Here is a 24,393-nt window from a genome sequence, read left to right as displayed (position 1 = left end):
GTTCCTTGAACCGCGGGGGAGCTTACCTCATTGTCTTATTTTCACCTGCCACATTTTCGAAGAGGCAGTATGCGTTGTATTAGGTTAACGCGCTTATTCAAAACACACACACGCACACGAAAAGAGAACTCATATCAAACGACGACGTCAATTTATGAGCTAGACGTAACCACAAAGAACATTTCATACTTTTTAGATACGACGAACGAAGATTCGCCGACGAATTCTTTTCTTCTTTTTTCTCTCTCTCTCTCTCTTTCTTTTTTTTCCTTTTTTTTTCCTTAACCGTTCGTAATACGAATCTCTCAACGTCGAATATTAATTATGCCTCGGCAAATCATTTTGTATAGCATTGATGAATATATATTTTTCATTCTACGAGATAACAAGGCGAGAGAATTTTATAGCTTGCTTTTTTTTTCCCCCCTACATACGTAAATACGTACATATATCACGTCGAAGACACGATCTTTCGCGATTCGCGCGAAAAGGGTCAACGCGCTCACCGAAGTATTATCGACGAAGCAAATCGTCTCGCGGAATACATTACGAAATGCAAACTAAAGTATCTGTCTACTATGTATGTTAAGAATATCTGTTTACTGTCCGATCGTGTCCAATTTGTACTCTCTATATATATTTGCAAGATGATATTATAAATTTCTATTCTTTCTCTCGATCGTAATAATTTTCTGTCGGTAATAAATGTTGTTTGAAAAAAGAAAAGTTAGCTTAAGATAAGCATATTGAAAAGATTCAACTTGATATCTCAACGTTGTAAACGTTAACGATATGCTTTGTGAATATTTAGTTGAAAAAAATGTTGAAAATGGTTGGAGCACGATCGATATTTAATGTGTAGGGATCGTAAAAAGGTAGCGACGGCCCTGGCCTCTAAGGCGGGGCTCGTCTGTGCCGCGAAGAGAGAGGTAAGAGGTTGAATCGGATTGGATTGGGGCGCAACTCGCAAGCAAGCGAGCAAGCAAGCAAGCAAACTGGTTTGGTTTTGTGGGGCTTGCACCACTGCATCGCTCCATCGGCGAGGCAGTCCAATTTATGCATTACGGCTATGTAGGCACTACACGATATCAAAACTCTCTGCGCCCGGGCCTTACAACTCCATTTACCATCTCCGTTACAATATTATCAGAATTTCGCAAGTGCCTACAAGAACTAAATTTGCTGTAACCAACGTCCACATTTGGGTACATACCATCCACTTTGTGTTTAGTCGGTTACTACACGCACGTTCGTTCGTTCGCGCGGTGAAACAAAGGAGTCCAAGTGTGTTAAACGATATAATACATATATTTCGTGAAACGCGTCGCGATTGTGGTGTTTGATAATTATGAATTTCATACCTCGCAAAAGATCGTGACTGTTTTGTGTTCGTCTGTTTCTCTAATTTGGTGCTTCGCTTTACGCATTTAGCAAAATTTAGTTATTGTGAAGAGTTCCAATCCCGTCACAGGTACACATTATTTTAATTGTATGATTTTTATTTTTTTCCATAACATCATTATTTATTCCCTTATCGGTAGCTTCAAACGAACAGAATGCAATTGCCAGGAGCTCTGCTCTCGTATTTGCTTTTTTTTTGTCTATATGTGGCGCTTTCGTCTCTCCGTGAGGTTATATAGTGCTGGAGTGCATCGTTCGATCCTCGCCTTGTGATGCTGTCTCTTTCTTTTTTTTTTTTATCTCTGTTCGCCCGCGTTCGCGACTCGTAGCAGCAGAGAGAAAGAGAGAGAGAATGAGAGAGAGAGAGAGAGAGAGAGAGAGAGAGAGAGAGAGAGAGAGACGACCGTGGCAAATTCCTATCTCGTAATTATCGTTTTTCGAAGGGAGAACATTTAATAGTTCCTTCAAATGATGATTATTTATCGAAAGTATGACTTTGTGTAACAATTTATAATACAATAATACATGTCTATACATATATATTTCAATATCTGTTTCCTTAAAAATAATCTTTTTTTCAAATTTACATGATTGCAGACTTATATGAATTATATTCGTAGATTTGATCATTAGTAATTTTTAGAATTTTTCTCTATCCGTCTGTTTGATCTTTGTTTTTATCTGAAATATCGTTAAAGAATACGCGAAAGATCATTCTATTTTCTGTATTCGATCAAATAGAAACAGAACCATAGACGCATTTGCATACTCGTCTTAAATTTGTTAATGATTTCAGTTTTTTATCAAATGAAAATCAAACGAGCTATATGTCTTTTTTTTTTTCATTTTTGCGAAGAAAGAGGTTAGTGTATTTTTAAACAGATGAGACGTGTCGATAATTGAAAAGGATCGTTTCAAAATTCGTACGTTTCAATTCTAATTCTTTAACAGAAAGAAAAGGAAATAGATAAATGATAATAATATTGCTTCTGTATTTTAATATTTTAATGTTATAGTCAAAAATAATCGATCGTCTATAAACGAACTAAAAAAACAAAAAAGAAAGAAAAAGTCATATATAGGAAATTAATTCGTCATTGATTTTAATAACATTGTCATGCTATTAAAAATTTGGAGCGTGAATAATTCACGGGCCGTATTAAAATTTCGAGCGTAATTGTAAAAGGAAATTAGACAGAAATCCTTTATATGATCACACACGGCTTTGAAAGCGAGCAACGTCTTCTCCGACTACCCGTCACCCATGGTTCGTTATTTCGCGAGCGTACGGCTCAACTTTTTCTCTTCTCACGGTTTTCGCACGGGCCAATCAGAATTTACGAGTGCGCCCGAAAGAAAATGGCCAACCTCGTGTCGCTGGGTTCGAGCGTATCTTTGCGCGTCGTTTTGTGAACCCCGTAGTCCGCAATCACGTTGACGTCTGTCGCCATTTCCTCGCTCGGAGGAAACCATTCGTTTATTTTCTAAGGTAAATCGTAAAGCTTTTTGATAACGAAAAAGCACGATTTTTACATTCCATTATATTATTGTAAGAAATTAAGAAAGTGCAATAGAGAAAAATTCTTGTGTTCCGAAACGAACGAAGTAAGTGTTATCGGGTGTGCAAAAGTGCATCGCATTCACCGAGATGTGTGGATGCAGCTCCATTGCCGGCCGGCGAATGCCTATGAAAAATTATAATCGTTTCATTTTGTGCGCGCTTATCTTTCCTAGTGATAGTGAGGATCTTAGAAATGAATCGAACGCATTGATTGGAATTTATTTATTGCATCGGTCATATTTTTCATGCTATTTTTCTTTTCTTTTTTTTTTTTTTTTATCGTTAAAGATTCGGTAACTCGGATGCGAATTGTGAATCTTTATATTTTGGTGCCAAATTCATAAAATCATATTGAATTTTTTCCATCAACAAAGTTATAACTGCCATCGCTGTATATCACGCTTTGAAACCTTATCTAACGATCTATATGTTAGCGCGGGAAAATCCTGTGTATCTCTAGTTCATCGATTCGCGTTTCGGTATTGTATGCATTATTTATTTCTTATTGTTTTTTCGTCTTATTTTTTATTTCTTCTTTACACTCACACACATACGTACATGCAAGTATAAATATATATATATCTTTATTGCTTGTTACATATTATCATTCAATTTAAATATCATGAAGCATATTTTGAGAAAAAATTTTTTAATTTCTATTAAAAGATTGTATGTTACAGTATTTAGATACAAGCAAAATATAATTAACGATATCGTTATCATAAAAATATTCAACAATTTTATTTTATTCTGTTATTATTTTTATATCTTTGTTTGTAGGATTATATTGGAATAACAAAGATCAATGAATTTGTGAAAGATCTTTATTCTAAATTTATTGATAGTATTTTTTATATTGTATAAATAATAATATTGTAAAGTTTTTAAAAGAAAGCTTATACAGATATTAATATTAATTTTTACAAGCTTTTATTACATATATAATGTGTGTTTATATTAAATTTAATAGCTTCTGTCAGTAAATTGAAATACTTCATTGAAAGTTTATGAATAGAAATGTTTATATTATATTAAAATATTCTTCTTTACAATTTTAGTTATATTATCATATATCTTTATGTTGTAAATATTATGTTATTGTGATCATTCCATTTACGAATTTTTTATATTGACATTTGTATAATACTCTTTTCTTTTTTTTTTTAATTTGATATTATTTGGATTATTATAGCTATGGCCGAAGGAAATGGGGAAATAAAAATGGAAGAGAAGCAGTCGAAGGAGGAAATGGAATATACAGAACGGACAGAAGACTATACAAAACTAATCCAATATGGACTAGATGAAAAAGTGGCTGCCAAACTTGATGAAATTTACAAGACAGGAAAACTGGCACATGTGGATTTGGACGAAAGAGCATTGGATGCATTGAAGGAATTTCCAGTTGAAGGAGCATTAAATGTACTCACACAATTCCTTGAATCGAATTTAGAACATGTGTCTAACAAATCAGCATTTCTTTGCGGCGTAATGAAAACATATAGGCAAAAAAGTCGTGCTGGTCAAGGTACCGGTACGAGTACAACATCTAAAGCACCTGATGAGGATAAAATCAAGGTAAATTAACTCTTTTCTGACTGAAGTTGATTATTATCATTCAACAAAATAGTACACGAATTAAGAACTTTAGATGAACGTAGCATATCTTTATATCTTCATAGCAACTAATGTTTTTTATTTTGATATATATTTACTTATATTTCTTTCTATATTAATTTGATATAACTCAAATAATTCAATAATTTGCATAATATAAAAAAGTATTAGATATTAGATATTACTCTGCGGACAACTCTGGCATAGCGAAAATAAAAGAAAATTGTAATGAAATTGAATTTTTTATTAATTAATATTAAAATTATAGATGATACTTGAAAGAACTGGTTATCCATTGGATGTAACAACAGGACAAAGAAAATATGGCGGACCGCCACCAAATTGGGAGGGCCCGACTCCAGGAACTGGTTGTGAAGTAAGTTGTTCTCTTAAATTTAACATTAAAATTTCAATTATGGATTAAATACCTTTGCATTGATTCTTGTTATAAATAAAATTTAAATATTACATCATTATTTGTGGTATTATAATAATTTATATCTGTTTCTGTAAAGGTGTTTTGTGGTAAAATCCCAAAAGATATGTATGAAGATGAATTAATACCATTATTCGAAAAATGTGGAAAAATTTGGGATTTGAGACTGATGATGGATCCTATGTCAGGTTGCAACAGGGGATACGCATTTATCACTTTCACTAACAGGGAAGCTGCTCAATTGGCTGTCCGTGAGGTATGTTTATATTTTTTCCTTATTATTCTTATCTATTGTGTAGGTACATGTTCGTAATGTGTACAAATTGGTTATTTTTTTTTTGCTCCAGTCAATACCATGCCGCTATGGATATTGGATTTTTTGTTCCTTTCTTATTTACAACATTTTTAGAAATGTTACAAAATTGTTATTGCTACCAAATCACGTGTTCTTTCGAAATGTTTATGAATTTGTTGTTGTATGAATCATCTTAGTAGTTTTTATTTAATTTTGAAAGATGTTTATATATATTGTGCACGTACACTTGTGTACATATATATGCATCATATATATATACTTTCATATATATATATTTTTATAAATAATTCAATGTATCACACCAAATTTGAATGCATTATTACGTATATTCTTTCCTTTTTATTTATTTAGTCATATTAAAGATAATCATATTCAATAAATAAAACATTGAAGAGGTATCGACGCGATATTACTAATACATATGTAGCTTTTATATAGTTATTTATATCACTAAACATTTCGAACGACTATTATCATATCCCTATGTGGCTTGTTCTGTGTTCTTCATACCTCTTAATTTTCCTTGTAGTGGTATATTCAAACATGTGATTTAACATAATCTAAAATTTTAACTTCTTTTTTGTTAGGAACAATCCACATATCTGTTTCTTATGTATATGTCCCTGACCATTTATTCATCTTTAAGTATACAATTATTTCCAACTTATCCCAACATACAAATAACACTGAAAAATGTATATTAATTATATCCTACGGATAAGTTTCTTTTTCCAGCTCTCCTCTTTGCTCAGTGGGCAAAATTGGGAGTGGAGAACCATCCTGAAAATGAAAAGAACAAAAAAAAAACTATGTCTTTTGAAGTCTAATTGGTTAGGGGTATATTTACTAATTGGTCAAACTCATTGGACAGTGACAATTTTTGTAACAAAATTAAAAAAAAAATTGGTAGGCTTAAAATTTGTTTACAGGAGCACATGAACGCCGGTTTCCTATATTGTGAAGACTCGAGCGACAAAGCGCATGCCACTTTCTCGCTTTCATGGATCTACGCCATGTTAATTTCTTTACTAAATTGCACATTTTGAAATTCTTCCCAAATTCTACCATTTGTCGTAATTACTTAACCACTCAAATTGTATCATTGGAACAAAATTAGGCATGTGTCTGTTTTCTTCATCCCACAGCTCGATAATCACGAAATAAAACCCGGCAAGAATCTGAAAGTAAACATTAGCGTTCCTAATCTACGACTTTTCGTGGGGAACATACCAAAGTCAAAAGGCAAAGAGGAGATCCTGGAGGAATTTGGTAAATTAACAGGTAAAGTGAAATTCGAGGAGTGTGTACCTACCTACCTACCTATACCTACCTGTCTACCTGTATTGTAACTTAAGAGTGGTAGCTTTTAAGTAGTGGTTGTAGATGGTATGGAACTATGGAGCATCCAAACGATCATGCGACTGTGTGATCTACAAAACCTGCGGCACCTTCAGATCTGGTCAGTCTCCTTGCCTCTCGGTTTATTAGTGAACAGTAACACCTCTCTGGTCCAAGTCTTCTTTCCTCGCATATTTAGGTTGAGTTATGAGTTATCTGCTTCCTACTATACACGCGGAACCTTACTATCCATCTGCCACCTCATTCCCACTTTCTGCATCTGGTTACTTCATCGAACTTATATAGTGCTTCTTTGCCTTCTCTTTGGGAAGGTTCAAAAAGAGGCGAGGAAATGGAAAGAGAAAATGTGGAAGCTATACATTAGATTAAGAATTTCTTTGAATCTACGAAAAAAATGCTGTGCTGTGTTATTGCAATTCGCAATATGCAAATGTGATTCATGACTAAGCCTCAAGCATGGGGGTATGGGAGACCTGCGTGGACCGCTGGGGCGTTTGACTCGCTAACAAACGGACAGGCACTCCCACCCACCCTGTATAATATCAATCCTCGAACTTATTTCCATCCCGTAGTCCCATAAAATTTTCATTAGTCCTCTGTACAATCTCCCTGAAGGTCGCTTCATGAAATCCCACATTCAGACAGCCAATAAGCAGGTGAAATTATAAAAGGCAAGCTTAATTGGCACTCTCCTTCCACATTATTCTTACAGCTGAATGATTATGAGATTCGGAAAGGGAAAAAGATTGGTGTTACCGTATCTTATAACAATCACCGCTTGTTTGTGGGAAATATTCCAAAGAATCGAGACCGAGATGACTTGTTCGAAGAGTTTACAAAGCACGCACGTAAGTTGACAATTGTCCTTAAATCAGCAAGCAGTAACCAAATGAAGTTCTGTGGGAGAGATGAAGGGACAAATATTTATATATTAATGATTGGGTGTCTTGATCCAGTTCTCGTAGCAGAGGTGCCAGGTGGGTCAAGTCTAGCCCTCTTGCATTACTATATAATCACAAAATTGAACAAATCGGTATTTTTAATACTAAATTTTTATTCGATTTTGAAAGGTTTATATACTTTTCAGTGTGGTAATGCTGGTAAAAAAAAATCTACCTTCATAACACTTACCTAAATTTATTTTTAAGCTAAATGTGAACTCTTCAAGTATGAAATTAATAATTTCTTTATTGGTATATCATTCATTTCTTATATACATTGTGAATATGGATAAAATATTTGAGAGAAAAATTTTTAATACAAAATGTCCCACAACCAAGGGAATAAGACAACTTTATATTCTTGAAGCTGTCCAAAATTATTCTAAAAATAATAGGAATACGTCGTATAATAATTACAAACTATTGATTTCTTTTTTAAAGCAACGAACAAATATTGTTTATAACTAGCTAAACACGTGACTATGCTTTTGGTTGTGTTTTTTTTTTTCTTTCTTTTCTTTTCTTTTCATCTATCATATCTATCTTTTTTTATCACTCATAACATTCATGAATGTCGCATAAAAATATTAGCAATGTTTAAATATAAAAATATAGATTTCGTGTTTTCATAGAAGTCCAATTCATTGAAGTCATATTTCCTGAATCCAGTATGTGTTTAATAAAAAGAGCCCATATATAGATAATTAATCCTACTAAAAATGATGTTCATATTGTTTTATTTCTTCTGGGAAAATATAAGTACAGTTTAGGCATTTAATTGGTTTTGGGACATATGTGATATTGTTTTGTCAAAGTATGGCGTATGGTTCACAGATCTAGTTAAACGATAATACAGTCATCGTATCCTACATAATATCCATAGTACACTTATAAAATAATTTAGCAAAATTTCGCATAGGAGCACAATTGCATATCGTGGATGATTAAATTTATTTCCTTAATGCAGAGTTGTTGGTTTCACGTTGAAGTTTGTATGAATGGTGTATATTTTTTTTCTTTTTTTTTTCCCCTTTCTTTTTTCTTTTTTTTTCTTTCTTTTTTCCTTTTTTTTCTTTTTCTTTTTTTTTTTAAAGATAAATAAATTGAAGCATAATTTTTATTCGTGACTATATTCTGCGTGTGCGTGTCGGTGTGCGTATGTGAGTGAGTATGAGCGAGAGTATGTATGTATCTTGCATGAAATCTCAAAATCTGGACACAGAGAGGAGATCTAAAAAAAATAATATATAAAAGGAAAGGGCCGAACACAATATAATGAGGCATAGGAATGAATCTATCAATCACTTTCTTTTTAAGCATTTTATATTATAAATTAATGGATGCAAGGCATCTGTGAACTTATCATTATTATAAAATATTATATAAAATATTATCTTTCAACTATCTTTATTGATCTTACTTTGACGCTTACTTAATCGACGCTTTCTCTATTTTATAAATATTCGTATCAGGTATTTAATGAAAATTTTAAGGATTATGCTTAAACATAATACGAAATTTTGTTTGTGTAAGGTGCCTTGTTATCCAAATAGTAGTAAAGCTTTTAAACTGAGAGGAAGGAGAAGTGAGCCATCTTGCAGAAATGGTTACACTAATTAATTTAACTTTCACACAAGTGTAATTTCTATTTAACAATTCATTTGAGTAAAGGAAGACTTAGTAAAACTACTATCATTGATAGCTGTATTTTGTTCTCACCTTGGTAATACATAGTTTATTTCGAAGAATTTAAATTGAATCAGGATTTCTTTGAAAGACTAATACCTTGCTTTTATATAAGTTAGTACAAATATTTTTGTATTTCTGCTATAATCTATGTATATTCATAGTGAGAATTATTCAACATTTGTTAGTGATAAGATTGTTGATTTTTGTTTAATAATATTACCACATTGTGTAAAACATGTGGGATATATGGGAAGGACTTTAATTCCAGCGTGGTAGATATTTTGAGTATTTAATTCAATCAGTGCGGTGCATGAAAATTCTAATAGCATGAAAAGACATTTTTGTACTTAATGATACATTCAAAATATTTAACCTGCATTATCAGTCATGGGTTTTTAAAATTTGTGTATTGAATTAAATATGACAAGTTACTGATGAAAATTTTGGGGTGTTTTCGACGTAGTGGTAAAATTCTACAGAATATTCTGAAAGGTTATATATGGAGCTTGCAATCTTTCCTTTTGTAGTTAATTGAACAATATCTTCGCAGTTTAGTGTGCTATCTTTCAACCCACAATTTTATGGCTTTGTGTTTGTGTTATAAAGCAATATGAGTTTAGTATAGTAAAATGATAAAAAGATTAACTTTCTAATATTTTTAGGCTTTATCTGTGAAAAATAGTTTATAATACAATAATTGAATTAGTAGTCAAATTCAAGATACATACAGTTATGGAAACAGATCTTAACCATCTCTTTTGCTCATATTCATGTTTAGGCAAATTATTTCGCATGAGTACTTTAACTCTTCATAAAGTTAATTGTCTGTAATAAATCTTGAGCTCTTTTTCTTACATTCTGAAGATTCAAATCGTAAACCAAAAGCACAAATTATTCTGTTTTTAAAAAACAAAAAAGAAATAATATAAATAGTAGTTAAAGTTGAGGTCTAATCAAATAATTACTGCAGGTCACACTAATGTTAAGTTACTAAATTATTATGTGGAAATCAATGTGTGGTATAAGAACTAAATAGTAATAATAATAATCATGTCTTCATTTTCATGCACAATATGCAGTCGATGTTTTCTTTTTCTTTCTTTTTTTTTTTATAAATATCTATGATTATTCTGTACAGAGTACATACTTAAGATTTTTTATATATTTTAATATGGGACATTCAACATTTATATGATGATTAATTTATATCATGATTTTTTGATGATTTAGAAAGAAGGATTTTTCTTATATAATTCGGTTAGTAAAGTAAATTTAATTCTTATCTTATTTTCCATTAAATCCCGAATATTAATAATGATAATCATCTGGTAATATAAATATTAATAATGTTGTTATAATGTTCTCTTGCCTCATATATAAATATGTATTTCAACGATTGTGAAAATATGTCATTTTGTAAATTAATATCAACTCTAATTTATAGCTAAAGGTAACGATTTATGTAGCAGGAATTACATGATACAAATTTTTTTATTTAGTTCAAAGTATGATACAATGTAAAGTATATTTTCATAGGTGTGGTGTTTTACATAGCTTTCTAGTGTAGAGTTTTTCAAGATAATATGGTAACTTAGTTAAATTTGTTGAATTTTTCAGTTGATATTTGATATTGTTACATTGTAACAATTAAGTTCTCTATTACGTTTATTCTAAATCAAATAATTCTAAACTTGCCTAAAATCGATTTTTTTTTTAAATACAGAAACAAAATTCCTTCTATTTATATGAAGTTTAATGCAATTTTAAAATTATGTTGCTTTTTATATAATTACGTCTTTTATTATATTTAAAAATATAATAAAATTTTCGGCCTATTCCTTGTATTTTGGTACAGTTTCTGTTTGAGTAGTTTTATTTATTTCATTATATTTCTCTTTTTTCCCCCCTTTTTATTTATTTATTTTTATTTTTTTTATTTTTATTTTTTATTTTTTTATTTTTTTTTTATTTTTTTATATGAACCTTATATACGTTTTGTATGATTTCTCACCATACAGCGGGCCTGACCGAGGTGATTATCTACAGTTCACCAGATGACAAAAAGAAGAACAGAGGTTTCTGCTTTCTAGAATATGAATCTCATAAAGCAGCCTCATTAGCAAAACGAAGACTAAGCACTGGTCGCATCAAGGTCTGGGGCTGTGATATCATAGTTGATTGGGCTGATCCACAGGAAGAGCCTGATGAATTAACAATGTCCAAAGTATGTAACAATAGATGCCTTTAATCTCGTTATTTTATAATCTTTGTTTGTGATTTCTTAAAATGATTTGCGAATTGAAATGATGTACATGTATAATTATCTTTCAGGTACGAGTGTTATATGTAAAAAATTTAACGCAAGATTGTTCAGAAGAAAAGTTAAAAGAATGTTTCGAGCAATATGGAAAAATTGAAAGAGTTAAGAAAATTAAGGACTACGCTTTTGTGCATTTTGAAGACAGGGATAATGCTGTAAAGGTAATATTGATGTTTCTGTTAATGTTATCATTGGCATATAAGATAAGAATTAAAAATAATTACATGACATTTTAGGCGATGAACGAGTTAAACGGTATAGAAATTGGTGGTTCGCGTATAGAAATTTCACTAGCTAAGCCTCCATCTGATAAAAAGAAGAAAGAAGAAATTCTTCGAGCAAGGGAACGAAGAATGATGCAATCATTGCAAAGTCGTGGCGGGTAAGATATTGTTTCTTCGATTTGTGTTATACTTTAATCTTTATTTTATTTCAGTAAAAAGTATCTCCTATGATTATTGAAGCAGATATAACATTGTTATATTATTTATTTATTTTCTTTCTTTTTTATTTTTTTTATAGAGGGTCTCCATCCCATCCAGGCATGATGGGAGGCCCAATGCCAGTTCGTGGTCCTGGACAAGGTCCTAGAGGCACTGGTGCAGGTATGCGTGGACAAATGGGACGAGGCGATTATGGTAAGTACTATTTGCTATCAATGATTCTTTATTCATTAATTTCAAGAATTTCTGTGTTAACCTATTCACTATTAACGTGTAAAATACACAAGAGTATTTCTGCAAAACTTAAATATCCTCATTACTGTTTAACATATATGTATGTTATCAAAATAATTACACGATTTTTAATATTTTACAAAAACGTTTTGATAAAATTCTATGCAACAAGCTTAAATTGCAATAATTGTTTTATTATGTTTGCAAAGCACTGAAAAGAGAATTGTTGTATCAAGTGTGTGAATATTATTTATACTTAGTTTGATATAACAAATGAAAATTTTCTTACCAATAACATCATTCAAATTGAATAGTTTCCTTTATAATATTATATACATGCAGTAAAGATCATGATATAAAACTTTGATAAAGAACTCAAGAACATAATTTTATAAAATTTTTACATGTGTGTCGAATGTTATAACATTTTTTATTTCAGACAGAATAATACTCAAATATACCAATATTTTTGATATGATATATTTAATTGAAATATCCCGCATGCTTTTGGGGATTTTTCACTATCTCACTACAGACCTTTGGCTTTACACGCATGATAGGCTCTTTCCTATGCGTGAAAGACAAATATTTATTCAACATTTCTAATACTAAGTTTTATATATATATATATATATATATATTTCCTCGACCACAACTTTTTCCTTTTCCTATTATTCCAATAGTATTTATTCTGCAGTAAATGCATTGAAAAATGTATGGTTGATTGCTTTCAATACTTTAAGTAAATTAAAAATTTCAAAATTTTAGTACGTGCAGCAAATTAACAAGAGAGATTAGTGTAATTTGTCCCGTCGTAATTTCTTATCATACCAATAAAATAACTTCCGAACTGGAATATATTTCTATCTAATAAGGTTGTAGTGAGAAAGTGCTCAGATAATATAATTAGTTTATGTCATCCAAATTTATTTTATTGTAATCATCAATTATAATGATTTAGTCTGAGCCTATTTATCTTTATAATTATATTATTATTACTTTTTTATTTCATTTACAAAAGGATGTTTATTTACTTAAATTATACAATGCTTGATGAGTGATATTAAGTATATTAAAAATTTATGTATGCAATATTTCTATATATCTTATTTACATACATATGTATATATGAATACATATGAATGTATAAGTGTGTGCTTAGCACTATAATAGGATCACCTCATTGCCTTACCACTACCACTTCCTGTGACACCTGTTTTCTGTTTTACCAAAAGAATAATTGCATGTGTATTGTTTGTTTTCTATTTCGTATGGTGCCCTAGAGTGACAGTTATTTTGTGACAGTGTACAATCCCGCGCATTGCCAGGGAAATTTGATCTTTTTGCCCTATCTCATTTATGTGAGCGTGTGTACTTTCTTAACTGTGTATGCATCATCAATTAAAAAATCTGTTTACAGCTCTCAAGGAAATAGGTAAGCCGCGGTGTTGAATGATGAATGCATCATTGTAGAGTATCATTGGTAGTCTTGTGTACTTTCTCTTTTTATGTTGACTTATAACCAATCTAAACGTACAGTATAAGGTCATCGAAAATCATTTTCGTTTTTCGAAGTGTTAAATAATACATACATACATCTAAGTGCAATCTAAAAAAGAATATATATACGTATGTATATATATTTTTTATTGAAATTTAACAGATTTGTATGCTCTACTATCTGTACGCATTAAATCGACGTCCCTCCATATAATAATGCTGTATACACAGTACACTTTCAATGCTTTAATGTGCACTGATCATTTACAATACATTCCTTTATAGCACTTTACATTTAACATATGATTGGATAAACGTTTTTCATAAGTAGGATAAATTAAGCCAGAATGAAGAAAGTTACTAATATTATTGATCGTTCATTCAAAAATCTCTGATTGACGGATATATATATATATATATGTGTGTGTATATATATATATTTATAAATAATTCATTCAATTTTCGATGATCTGTGCAATATACATATATTCTCAGGATATGTGATGGTGGTAGGGTAATCATTGCAAAGTTTCTCGCGTGGAGATTTGCAACTAAGTTTTGTTATAGTTCGTTAATAGGTTTCTTAGTTCTTTAATATTTGTTTCTATTTTTTATTTTTTTTATTTTTAATATTATTATCATTGTTGTCATTGTTATTATATTATTGAAAGAATCGCAGAACAATGCGATTGCATTATTTTCTATTTAGTATTTCAAAATTATCTTTTCCCGGCATGCCTTTATTACATAAAACAGCATTACTTGAGTAAGTTGCTAATTGGATATATCGTGGCTAAATTTGGGTCTATTTGTAATGTGTGTTTTTATAGATTATGATTACGACTATTACGGTTATGGGGATTATCGAGGTGGCTACAGTGATCCATATTACGATGACTATTTTCGATACGAAGATTGCTATTTCGATTATGCGCCGCCTCCGCCACCTGCCAGAGGGAGAGGCAGGCAGCCTCAACCGGTGGGTCGCCTTTTTTAATGGTTCTAAAGTCGTTTTTGTTCTTGAATCATATTACTTTGATATATCAGCGGTAGTTTGATTGTGGCACAGTGTTCGCGGACTCCTAGCGTTATTGTATATCCACTTTACTACTTTTGCCCAGATATTACTACCCCCAGCCCAACATTTTGTCTGAGCGTGTAATTAACTCTGGCTAACTGATAAGTGCCTAGCTATATATGAAACTCACTACTAATGCAGGGATATGTACACTTGGAATTAACTTTAATTTATATAACATCAAATGCATTGCATCCACAGTATATGTATATATATATATGTATATGTGTGTGTGTATATATATATATATTTATATATGTATATTATCAATAGTAGCAATCATTCTCCAGCTTTTACGATCCAAAACAAAAATATAAAAGAAAAGAAAAAGAAAAGAACATACACAAGCATTTAGAAACGAGCATAAAAGTAACCATATTAAGAGAAACATGAAAAAAGAAAAAAAAAATGAAAAACAAAGAAGCTATTAATAGTCCACTGTGAGTGCATTGTATTAAATCCTGCTAGACCCTAACGCATATCAACTACTAATATTCCAGCACTTCGATCGCTAACGTATCCTCCTAATCCGAACACATTGCCACTGTCAAATTGCTTGCAAATCATATCTGAGCCATGGTAGACCCATTCTAAATTTCAACCAAAGTCCAGCCGGGAAAAGCATTTAGAACAACAAATCTTAGAAAGAAAAGAAAAGAAAAAAAAAAAGAGAGAGACAAGTTAAAGTGAATACTGAAAAATGAAGAAGACACCTTGTGAATTTTATGTCTGTCCTTTCGTCGAGCGTCTTTTAGTGTTGCAGGGTTCCCTAACACTACCCCACCACATTACTATCAATTTCAGCAGAATTCCAGATATAGGCATTATTAACCCATTCTACACAGGAGCTCGTTATATATACATATATATGCATTTATATGCATATATATTATATATATTATAATATATAGTTGTCATCTAAAACTCCGTATCTATATATCGAAAAAAAAAAAAGAAAACTTCGGTTGATATTTCTTTTTGCTAATAATAATAATAATAATATAATAATAATAATAATAATAATTAATAGAGCAGCGACGTTGCGTCTCGTGGCTCGGATATGATATACTTTTCTATGTCAAGTTGCAGGGTTATCCAAATACCATAAGGGAGCACTTGGGCGCCCTGTGAACACCATTACAATTGTACCATCATTGTTATATATTGATTGCGATCAACTTTTTCTCTTGGCAGTCTCACTAATGCGGCAACGCAAAATGCACTGAGTTATGTGTTTATATTCGATGATGCTGCTGTGTTCCTCGTGTCATGGTTACGTTGTAGCTAGTCGCTTTTCAAATTTGTTCGATGATCATATTATTCATATATTCTCGTGGCCTGTTCATGTGCAGCATCGTTTTAATTTTTGTTTTATTTATTTATTTATTTATTTTTTTTTCTTTTCACACGTTTCGATCACACGTAATCGACATTCTGTCAGAATAGTTATTTTTGCAATTTTATTAAAAATTTTATTTTATTTTAATTCTTTTTCTTTTCTTTTTCATTTTCTTTTTCTTTTTTATTTTTCTTTATTTTTCTTTTTTTTTCTTTCTTTTTTTTTTATTTTTCTCATTAGGGTTCGTTTTTATTACATGCTTTCTTCGTGACAAGGTTGTTTTGCCTTTTATCACTGTACATGTACTACATTATTCTACATTCTCTATGTAAGGGATTAAATCCCTTACATGTCTCACTACTTTTAAGAAAGTCTTAGAAGCTGCTAGTCGTTACTTGTACATACATTGTTGTTAAATAAATACAAAAAGCAAGGTTTTTTTTTCCACGTATAGTCATTTCAATTAATGTTAAATTATGTATTGAAAAGAGAAAGAGAGAGAGAGAGGGAGGGAGAGAGAGAGAGAGAGAGAGAGAGAGAGAGAGAGAGAGAGAGAGAGAGAGAGAGCATAAAGACAAGTGTCATTATTGTGATTGAATTTAGTATAGGTGAACAGCAATAAAGTTCAAAGTTTAGAAATTTATATATTATATATAGATCGGATTTTTAGGTCTTGTTAGGGTTGCATATCTTCTTTAGGTTTATCTTAATTACTATCCCAACCGTGTTATTTTCGTTTCTTGAAATAGCAGATTAGATGATGTAAATAATGTTTTTCACAATAGCGTTTATCATCTATTCTCTGTATAAAGTAGTTAAAATGAACTACTTTGAATTATTTGAAAGAACCTAAGATACGTTTTTATTATAGTCATTTGTGGATAAGATTTAAAAAGATGCTCTTATGGTGTGTATATATATATATAACATAACATATATATATATATCGTTATGTTGACGAGACGTTCAATAAAAATGATGTCGAATGTTGATATACGCTTAAATGTGTATTTATTAAAGGAACTTCTTCGATAACATTTTTAATACAGTTTCTTACAGGAAAAGTCGTAAGGTGCCTTGGTGCCTGAGTTTGAGATTGTATGTTTCCAAGAAAAAAAAAAAAAGCAGTAGAGAAACTACCACATGGATAAACGTCCGTTCCAACGGCTGTGTGTCATATCACGTTTTGTGGATCTTCACTGGGGTCCTATGAGAGCCAATTGATTCAATGTGCCAATTTGATAGCAGGAGGAAAAGTTTTTCGCAAGTTGTGTACGGCAGTATTGGAATAAACTAAAAAGGAATGATCAAAACTATTTGGATATATTTTGATCATATTAAAAAGCTGTTGTATATTATTATAACACGTTGTATTGTACACTGAGTTGTGCGTTGTTGGTGTGGCAGGCCATAGGTAGAAAAGGGAATACAAATATATATGTGTATATATCTATATATATATATATATTCATATATGTACATGAAAAATTAATATTTACATATATAGGTATATATGTATATATACATATATTATATACACATTGTGTACAACTGGTAGTGTAACCAGTAACACGACTCACGGCTCTTGCTTTGCTTCAGTATATGCTGATTTGCTTACGCTTTAAAACACGCCGCTATAACGTTGTTGCTGCCGCTTATAATATACCTTGATTGAATTTTGTTCTAGCTGCCAGTGCAGTAGGTTGTGTCGCTTAAAGTTTCTTCGCCAACCAATACAGTTCGCTTTATCGCTTTACTACATTGGATAACTCTGCTAACTCTACTGCTGTATGTAAAAAGATTTGGTTAGTAAGACCTGGTTTATTAGGTGAGCTCTTTTCCTGTCGCATTCTCTTCCCTTCTATCTATCTGTCTCTACCATATGACCTTTTTACCTATTTCACTATCACTGTCTTTCTCATAAGTGATGCGTGCATACACGCGTATAAATATCATTCGTGCGTGTATACACTCTATTGGTATAATTGCATAAAACAGACTATTTTTAACAGATCGGCTGTAAATTACAGCTGACTGACTCTTTTTTACCTTTATCTCTAGAGCCCGGATATTAATATATTTTCATATATTTATTGTCAGACTCAAAAATGGGGTCACTATTGTATATATGATATATGTGATATACATATAAAATGCAGAAATATAATAGGGATGGTGTTGAAAAGATGCATAATGATAATTTTAAGAAAGGGAAAAGTGAGTGGAAGAAATTGGAGAAACAATCAGTACCAGAAGGGGTAACAATTGGGTGTGTTGTTTGGTCAGGCTGGGCGTGGGCGTGGAGTAGTGCCACGTGGCCGAATCGGTGGCCTGCAAACCCGTGGGCCGGTCAGGGGGGGACGCAACCCCGCAGCTACAGGGGCCCGTGGGGTCCAGCGGCTGGTCGCTCGTGGGGGGGTCCGCGCCAAGGGAAGTTTACCAGGTGAGGATGGTCTGTATCTCCACAATGTATCATCTTTTATCTATTTAATTTATATTTATTATCTTTACTTACTTATTCTTTCTTCTCAGTTAATCTTATATTCTGTTTAATCCATCTTATTATTTTATTAATGTATTTCTTTCTTTCTTTCTTTCTTTCTTTCTTTTTTTCTTTCTTTCTTTTTTTTTTATTTTCTAATCAACGTCATTAGAATTATTTATTCCTTCCTTGCTTTTTTCTGTTAATCCTCTTCTTCTTTTTATATAAGTTAGGTTTTCCATTTTATCTATTATCAAATTACTGTTAATTAATATCTACATTGTATCGGTATGAATTAATTCCTTTTAGATTTACATCAGTTTTTAAAGAAAATGTAAATTTTATTTTGTTTATATGTGTTATAAGAAAGGGATAGTAATACGTTTGTATCGAAGACTATTATTACTACTTATATTACTAATTTTATATCATATTTCGCATATTCTCACAGCTTACAGCATTAGCACTTCTTGCTAGTTTGCTACTGTATTGATTATGTCTTTCTTATCTTTTCTTTGCATAAGGATTACAAAAGAAACGTTAGTTGATATGTTCAAAGTAGTACAATGCTCGTACATATAGTAGTATTAAATTCTATAGCACATTTATTCATTATTTTTGTATTCAATGAAAAAAAAAAATGGACGTTTTTGATATTGTTTATATATCGCACAATTTACAGAAAATATGTATCGCTATATAAATAGCTCCTATCAAGTAAATTGACACATTGAATCTTTCATTTGATTATGTTTAAAAATAGCTCCCGCAAGCTTTGCAATTTAGTAAGATTATAAATAACTCAAAAATAATGTCTAATTTTATTCGCGTTTTTTTCTTCATTTACAGATTTGCTAATGAACAGATTTTCAATGAGCGCAAGATGCTTTTGATGAAAATCGTATAATATTTTGATTTCAATATGATTGCACGTTTCTATTCAATATCACGGAATTCCATATGATTCGTATTACAGTAAAAGATTTATCCTGCTTTCCTTCCATCCTGTGTCCTACCCATCCGACGTTGATAAGAATCTAGGTTAGTCGTTGTATATATACATAACAATCTAATTATATTTTTACATTAACAAAACAAAATTATTCAATCTTATTTTACAACGTAAAACCATTAATTAGAACCATATAGTTATTTGTAATATCGCAATATGATTCTAATTAACAAAATAATTTTTTTCTTTTTTTTTTCTCATTATTTACGAAAACCTGTTCGCGTTATATTTGAAAAAATTGATATTCAGTAAAATTTCGAAATTTCTGAAAAAAAAGTCTGAATTGCTGTAAATAATAATAATGATAATAATAATATCAAAAATGATTTTCTTTATTGCTTCTCTTGAGAGGTATAAAATTCTTTTTCTTTTTATTTATTATTTTTTCTTTTTATTATTTTTTTTATTAGGGACAACATCATAAACAACATCATTACGTGAGTATCATTGATATAACAGAAATATTATGTTTCACAGCAGGTAAACGAAAATTTGACGGGGGTCACCAGAACCAGGGGGAATCTAAACGTCGCTTCCAGAGCAACTGGGGAAACCAACCCCTCGCCCAACAACCACTGGGCAATGCGTACGGATTGGCGAGTGTGAATGGTGGCAGTGGTGGTGGTGGCGGCGGCGGCGGCGGTGACATAGGATTTGGAGGAAGATCTACAGCGCTCGGCAGCGTTTCTGGCGACGATCATGAATGGTATCAAGACTCATATCAATCGTGGAGCTAACTTCTGCGTGTATGTGAGTGAATACGCACGAACATACGTATATTGATATAAACAAAAAAAGCGCGTCACAAGCGACATAGAAAGGAAGTGCGAAAGGGAGAGAGAGAAAGAGAGAGAGAGAGAGAGAGGGAGAGAGTGTGTGAGAGAGAGAGAGAGAGAGAGAGAAAAATAGCATGCAGGGTTTAAAAAAAAAAAAGTATAGAAAAAATGAAAAGTTAGCGCAGAAGAGAGGTTTACGACGAGAAAGAGAAATCAATTTGTACTATTAATTCTTTTTAATCGGAATTATTGTAAATGTTTTCACAAGAAAATGAAACAAAAAAAAAGGCAGAAAGAGAGAGAAAGAGAGAGACAAAAAAAATATAAAATGGAGTTCGTGCTCTGCGCCACCACCATCGCCCGCTGTTGTTGTGATTATGTACAGTGATGTGCCACTGGGACTAATTATTACATCGGAGTGACCACCCACCCACCCCGTACTATTATTATATTATGATAATACTAAACTAATATTAAGTACCACTACTGCATTGTCACATTGTTTACTGCCAAGTGTTGAAGAACAGCGATGTTGACATTCGGATTGTGATGGCTCGTATTAATTAAGAGAACTCATGGAAGCCTGCGGTTTTTATTATGCGATGAGATTAGATTTTTTTTGAATCTATGCAATGATGAATGAGGAACGTGTGCGTTTTAGATAGAGTTTATAGTTGTGAGGAGATTTTTGAGAAAGTGGAGAAAGAGGAGGAGGAGGAAGAAGAGAGGAGGGAGGGGAGGAAAGAAAAGAAACAAAAAAGTTCAGTATGAAAGTAAATAAGTGCGTATGTAAGAGGCACGACGCCATTGAAAGGAAACATAAAGCGCCAAAGGAATGATAAAGAAAGGAGGAAGAATGTTTAGGGGCGTGGTTAGATAGGAAAGGCGCGAGCCATTAACGAGTGAATGAGTGGGAGAGAATGTGATAAACGTATGCTTGTGAAATCTTGAACGAATTCGCTTATAGAGCGGGGATTAGAAAAGATGATAATAATAATGAGAAAAAGAGAGGGCGAGGAATAGTTGGAAGAGAAAGGGTGTCCTTTAAAAAGGAGCGTGTCTTTTTTGTGTGCGTATGTGTGAGTGGTAGAGCGCGCCAAGCGCGCAGCTAGACCTTCTATTGTTGGTCTATAAATGTGTACAGTCAGTGAAACTATTATTATTAAGGGTCGGGCAAGCTTTGCGAAAGTAGAAAAAGCGAAATGTTTGTTAGCCAATGGCTCTGCGGGTATCTCCCAGGTTCGTTCGGTTATGAGATATAGTTATGAGAAATGAAAAAAAGAGATCTATTTGGTCAAAAGTATTGCTCATGATTGAGGAAAAAAAAAGGAAGAAAAAACCCACTTGTACAGTAAATTTTTTCAATGGCAGTATCGGAAGTATAGCGAGGGTAAAACTCGGATCTAAATTATATTTGTATTTATTTGTTGATGTGTTTTTTATAATGAAAAGAGGAAGTTAAAAAAAAATCCGTTGAAGGCTAAGAAAAAAAAAAAAAGTAGGGAGAAAAAGAAAAAGAGAAAGTGGATAAGGAATTCTGGAAGAAAACTTTTCTAATTTTTTAGATAAAAAAAACAAAAAAAAATAAGAAGAAAAAGAAAAAAAAAAGATGTTAGTTCGCCCAATTATTTTATTTTATTTTATCTTTTTTTTTTATTTTTGCCAAATGCACAGAAAACGTTTTTAACGATTGATATTGACTGGCTAGAAATTTGATGATTTATAGTTATGAATCGAAGTAGGATTACAAAATGTACGCAAAAGTTTTAAAATGCATGAACACATACAGCACACGTTTTGAGTGTTGACTTGTTGTTATTGTTAGCCTGTTAGTTAATTAGTAAGAGTTGTAAGTGCGGGCTGTAGTTGGTCCCTGTCCCTGGAGCCCAGACACCCCCTGTTCTGGAGATTATTTGAAAAGGACAAAAAGAGCATACGCAAAACAATTTATATTTTACACGCACCCCCCGAACACGAAGTTAAATAAAAGAAAGAAAGAAAGAACGAAAGAAAGAAAGAAAGAAAAAAGGAAGAAAAAAAAAGAAAGAAAGAAAGAAAATTGTAATGGACGACTGCATATCAAACCTCTGCTGTTTAATTGCACACTAATGAAACGAGGCTATCGTATTATAACGTTAGCCTAATTTGATATGAAATAATATCAGTAGGATGGACGAATAATCATGCGATCGAAAGAAATCGGTTATAATGACGTGTATCCGCCATTGACTACCCGAATAAGATTTATCTGAATATCGTGTTATGAGAAAGCACATGAGATAAATGGTCTTACACATAACGAAAGTATGAAACAAATAGACGCAACCATGGACAAAATGTCTGGATGACGATCGATTGCTCGCAAACCCTCGTATTTATGAGCATTTTGTTAATTTTTATTCATGTTTTACTTAAGTCTAGTTTTTTTTGTCGTCGTCGATACCGTTTTGTTATTGGCGATTTAAGCAACATCTAGTAGTAATCATTAACTTCTCCTCTCCATTCTTACTTCCTGTCCCCAATTCACGATCATTGTTTAAAAAAGAAAAAAGAAAAAAAAAAAAGAAAAAAAAACTACCAATCCCAAGATCAAAAATATTACATTAATAACCATTGCCATCTTTCATTCCTCCTGTCCCCCTTTTTACTCATTATCCAATTACCGTATTTTATATCTACCTACCTATTCTACTTACCTACACACATCCTATTTATAAAAGCATAATATCGAGGATATAATACTATTAATATTAACAATATAATAAGGATGATATTGCTAATCATACTGAGTGGGTTTTTGTGACATGATAATATTTCAATATTAAAAAAAAAAGTAATTCTGGTTTCTCCGAAATTGTAAGTAAAGGATGATGGTATAAAAGCAAGGAAAAAAAATATATTGTAGAATGGCAAAGATAGAGAGTTTCGGCTTGCGGGGGCAAGGAAGCTTAACTGGCAAAAGCGGAGGCAGTTCACGGTGACGAGACTTTAGACTGATCTAGGTACTAGCGTTACGATATTGGCCCCGCCCCGGCTTATAAGGCGCCCCAAAAGTATCACTCACCTCCTCTTTTATACTCTTACCGGTGTGGCAGCTGGGGTGCCTGGGGGGTTGTCGGTCGCATTTAGGATAATGCACCACTGTGGCTGGCGATGCTATGGCCACACACGCGCCCTTTTACCCGGCCAATGCCCTAATTCGCGGTTTACACATCCTTGGGAAACTTGACTCTTTTTGGTTGGCCCGTATCAGGCGGATGTTGTGTGATTTTTGGGTCGATCAATTTATGTTAATTACGACCCAAAGACGTGTTTTTTAATTATATATAAATATATTATATATTATATTCCTGCGAATATGCATTTTGTGACGTGATGTTATTTAGCAGTAATAAGAAAAGGAAAAAAAAAAATATGATGAAACAAGGGAAAAAGAAAAAAAGAAAACATCTAAAAAAAAAATACAGAACGAACGAACGAACGAACATGTTATGTTTCGCGCCACATGTCAGCTCCACGGCTATATCAAAAATCGAATAGACCAGAAATTTTTACAACCAAAAATTCTTATCTCATTACTGGATCATGTTGTTCAAATTTATATATATATATATTTATATATATATAAATTTCTTTTTTTTCTAAGTTATCCATCTACCAATTGCTTTGCTTTTTTTTTTAATTTCCCGCAATTTAAAAGTTGCCTCTAATTTTAGTGTGACGTAGTTAAACATAATGATTAATAACGAATTTAAAAAACAATGTTAAAATGGTTCCTTTTTTCGGGCTAGGAGCTTGATTTAAAGTGTCAAAGATTTTTGTGTATGACCAGATGTATTCTACATGTCTCAATAAACAGTTGTATGTGAATTACCTTTCATAATCACCG

At 32.0% G+C, this 24,393-nt stretch overlaps 1 protein-coding gene across 17 annotated transcripts in view; it reads left to right on the top strand.

Moving 5' to 3' along the window:
- Positions 1-24,387, top strand: part of LOC127068082 (heterogeneous nuclear ribonucleoprotein R) — a 27,032-nt gene extending 2,645 nt beyond the window's left edge. The window contains exons 1-13 of one of the 17 annotated variants that reach the window (XM_051003754.1): positions 695-1,471; positions 4,155-4,540; positions 4,848-4,955; positions 5,095-5,271; positions 6,477-6,612; positions 11,339-11,544; positions 11,652-11,801; positions 11,877-12,022; positions 12,163-12,278; positions 13,738-13,752; positions 14,648-14,796; positions 18,521-18,677; positions 20,209-24,387. In XM_051003754.1, the coding sequence (XP_050859711.1) occupies positions 4,157-4,540; positions 4,848-4,955; positions 5,095-5,271; positions 6,477-6,612; positions 11,339-11,544; positions 11,652-11,801; positions 11,877-12,022; positions 12,163-12,278; positions 13,738-13,752; positions 14,648-14,796; positions 18,521-18,677; positions 20,209-20,465 (2,001 nt within the window). In that variant the 5' untranslated portion in view covers positions 695-1,471; positions 4,155-4,156 and the 3' untranslated portion in view covers positions 20,466-24,387. Of the gene's footprint in view, positions 1-694; positions 1,472-2,739; positions 3,007-3,035; positions 3,442-4,154; positions 4,541-4,847; positions 4,956-5,094; positions 5,272-6,476; positions 6,613-7,402; positions 7,539-11,338; positions 11,545-11,651; positions 11,802-11,876; positions 12,023-12,162; positions 12,279-13,737; positions 13,753-14,647; positions 14,797-17,921; positions 18,040-18,520; positions 18,687-20,205 lie in introns of those variants that run through there. The other 16 variants (XM_051003752.1, XR_007782819.1, XM_051003749.1 and 13 more) reach the window with 16 other exon arrangements.
- The last annotated feature ends 6 nt before the right edge of the window (positions 24,388-24,393 follow it).

This window comes from Vespula vulgaris, chromosome 12 (assembly GCF_905475345.1).
Source record: "Vespula vulgaris chromosome 12, iyVesVulg1.1, whole genome shotgun sequence".
Lineage (NCBI taxonomy): Eukaryota > Metazoa > Arthropoda > Insecta > Hymenoptera > Vespidae > Vespula > Vespula vulgaris.
Note: the sequence above shows the minus strand (reverse complement) of the source record. Positions and strands in the feature narration are given on the sequence as shown.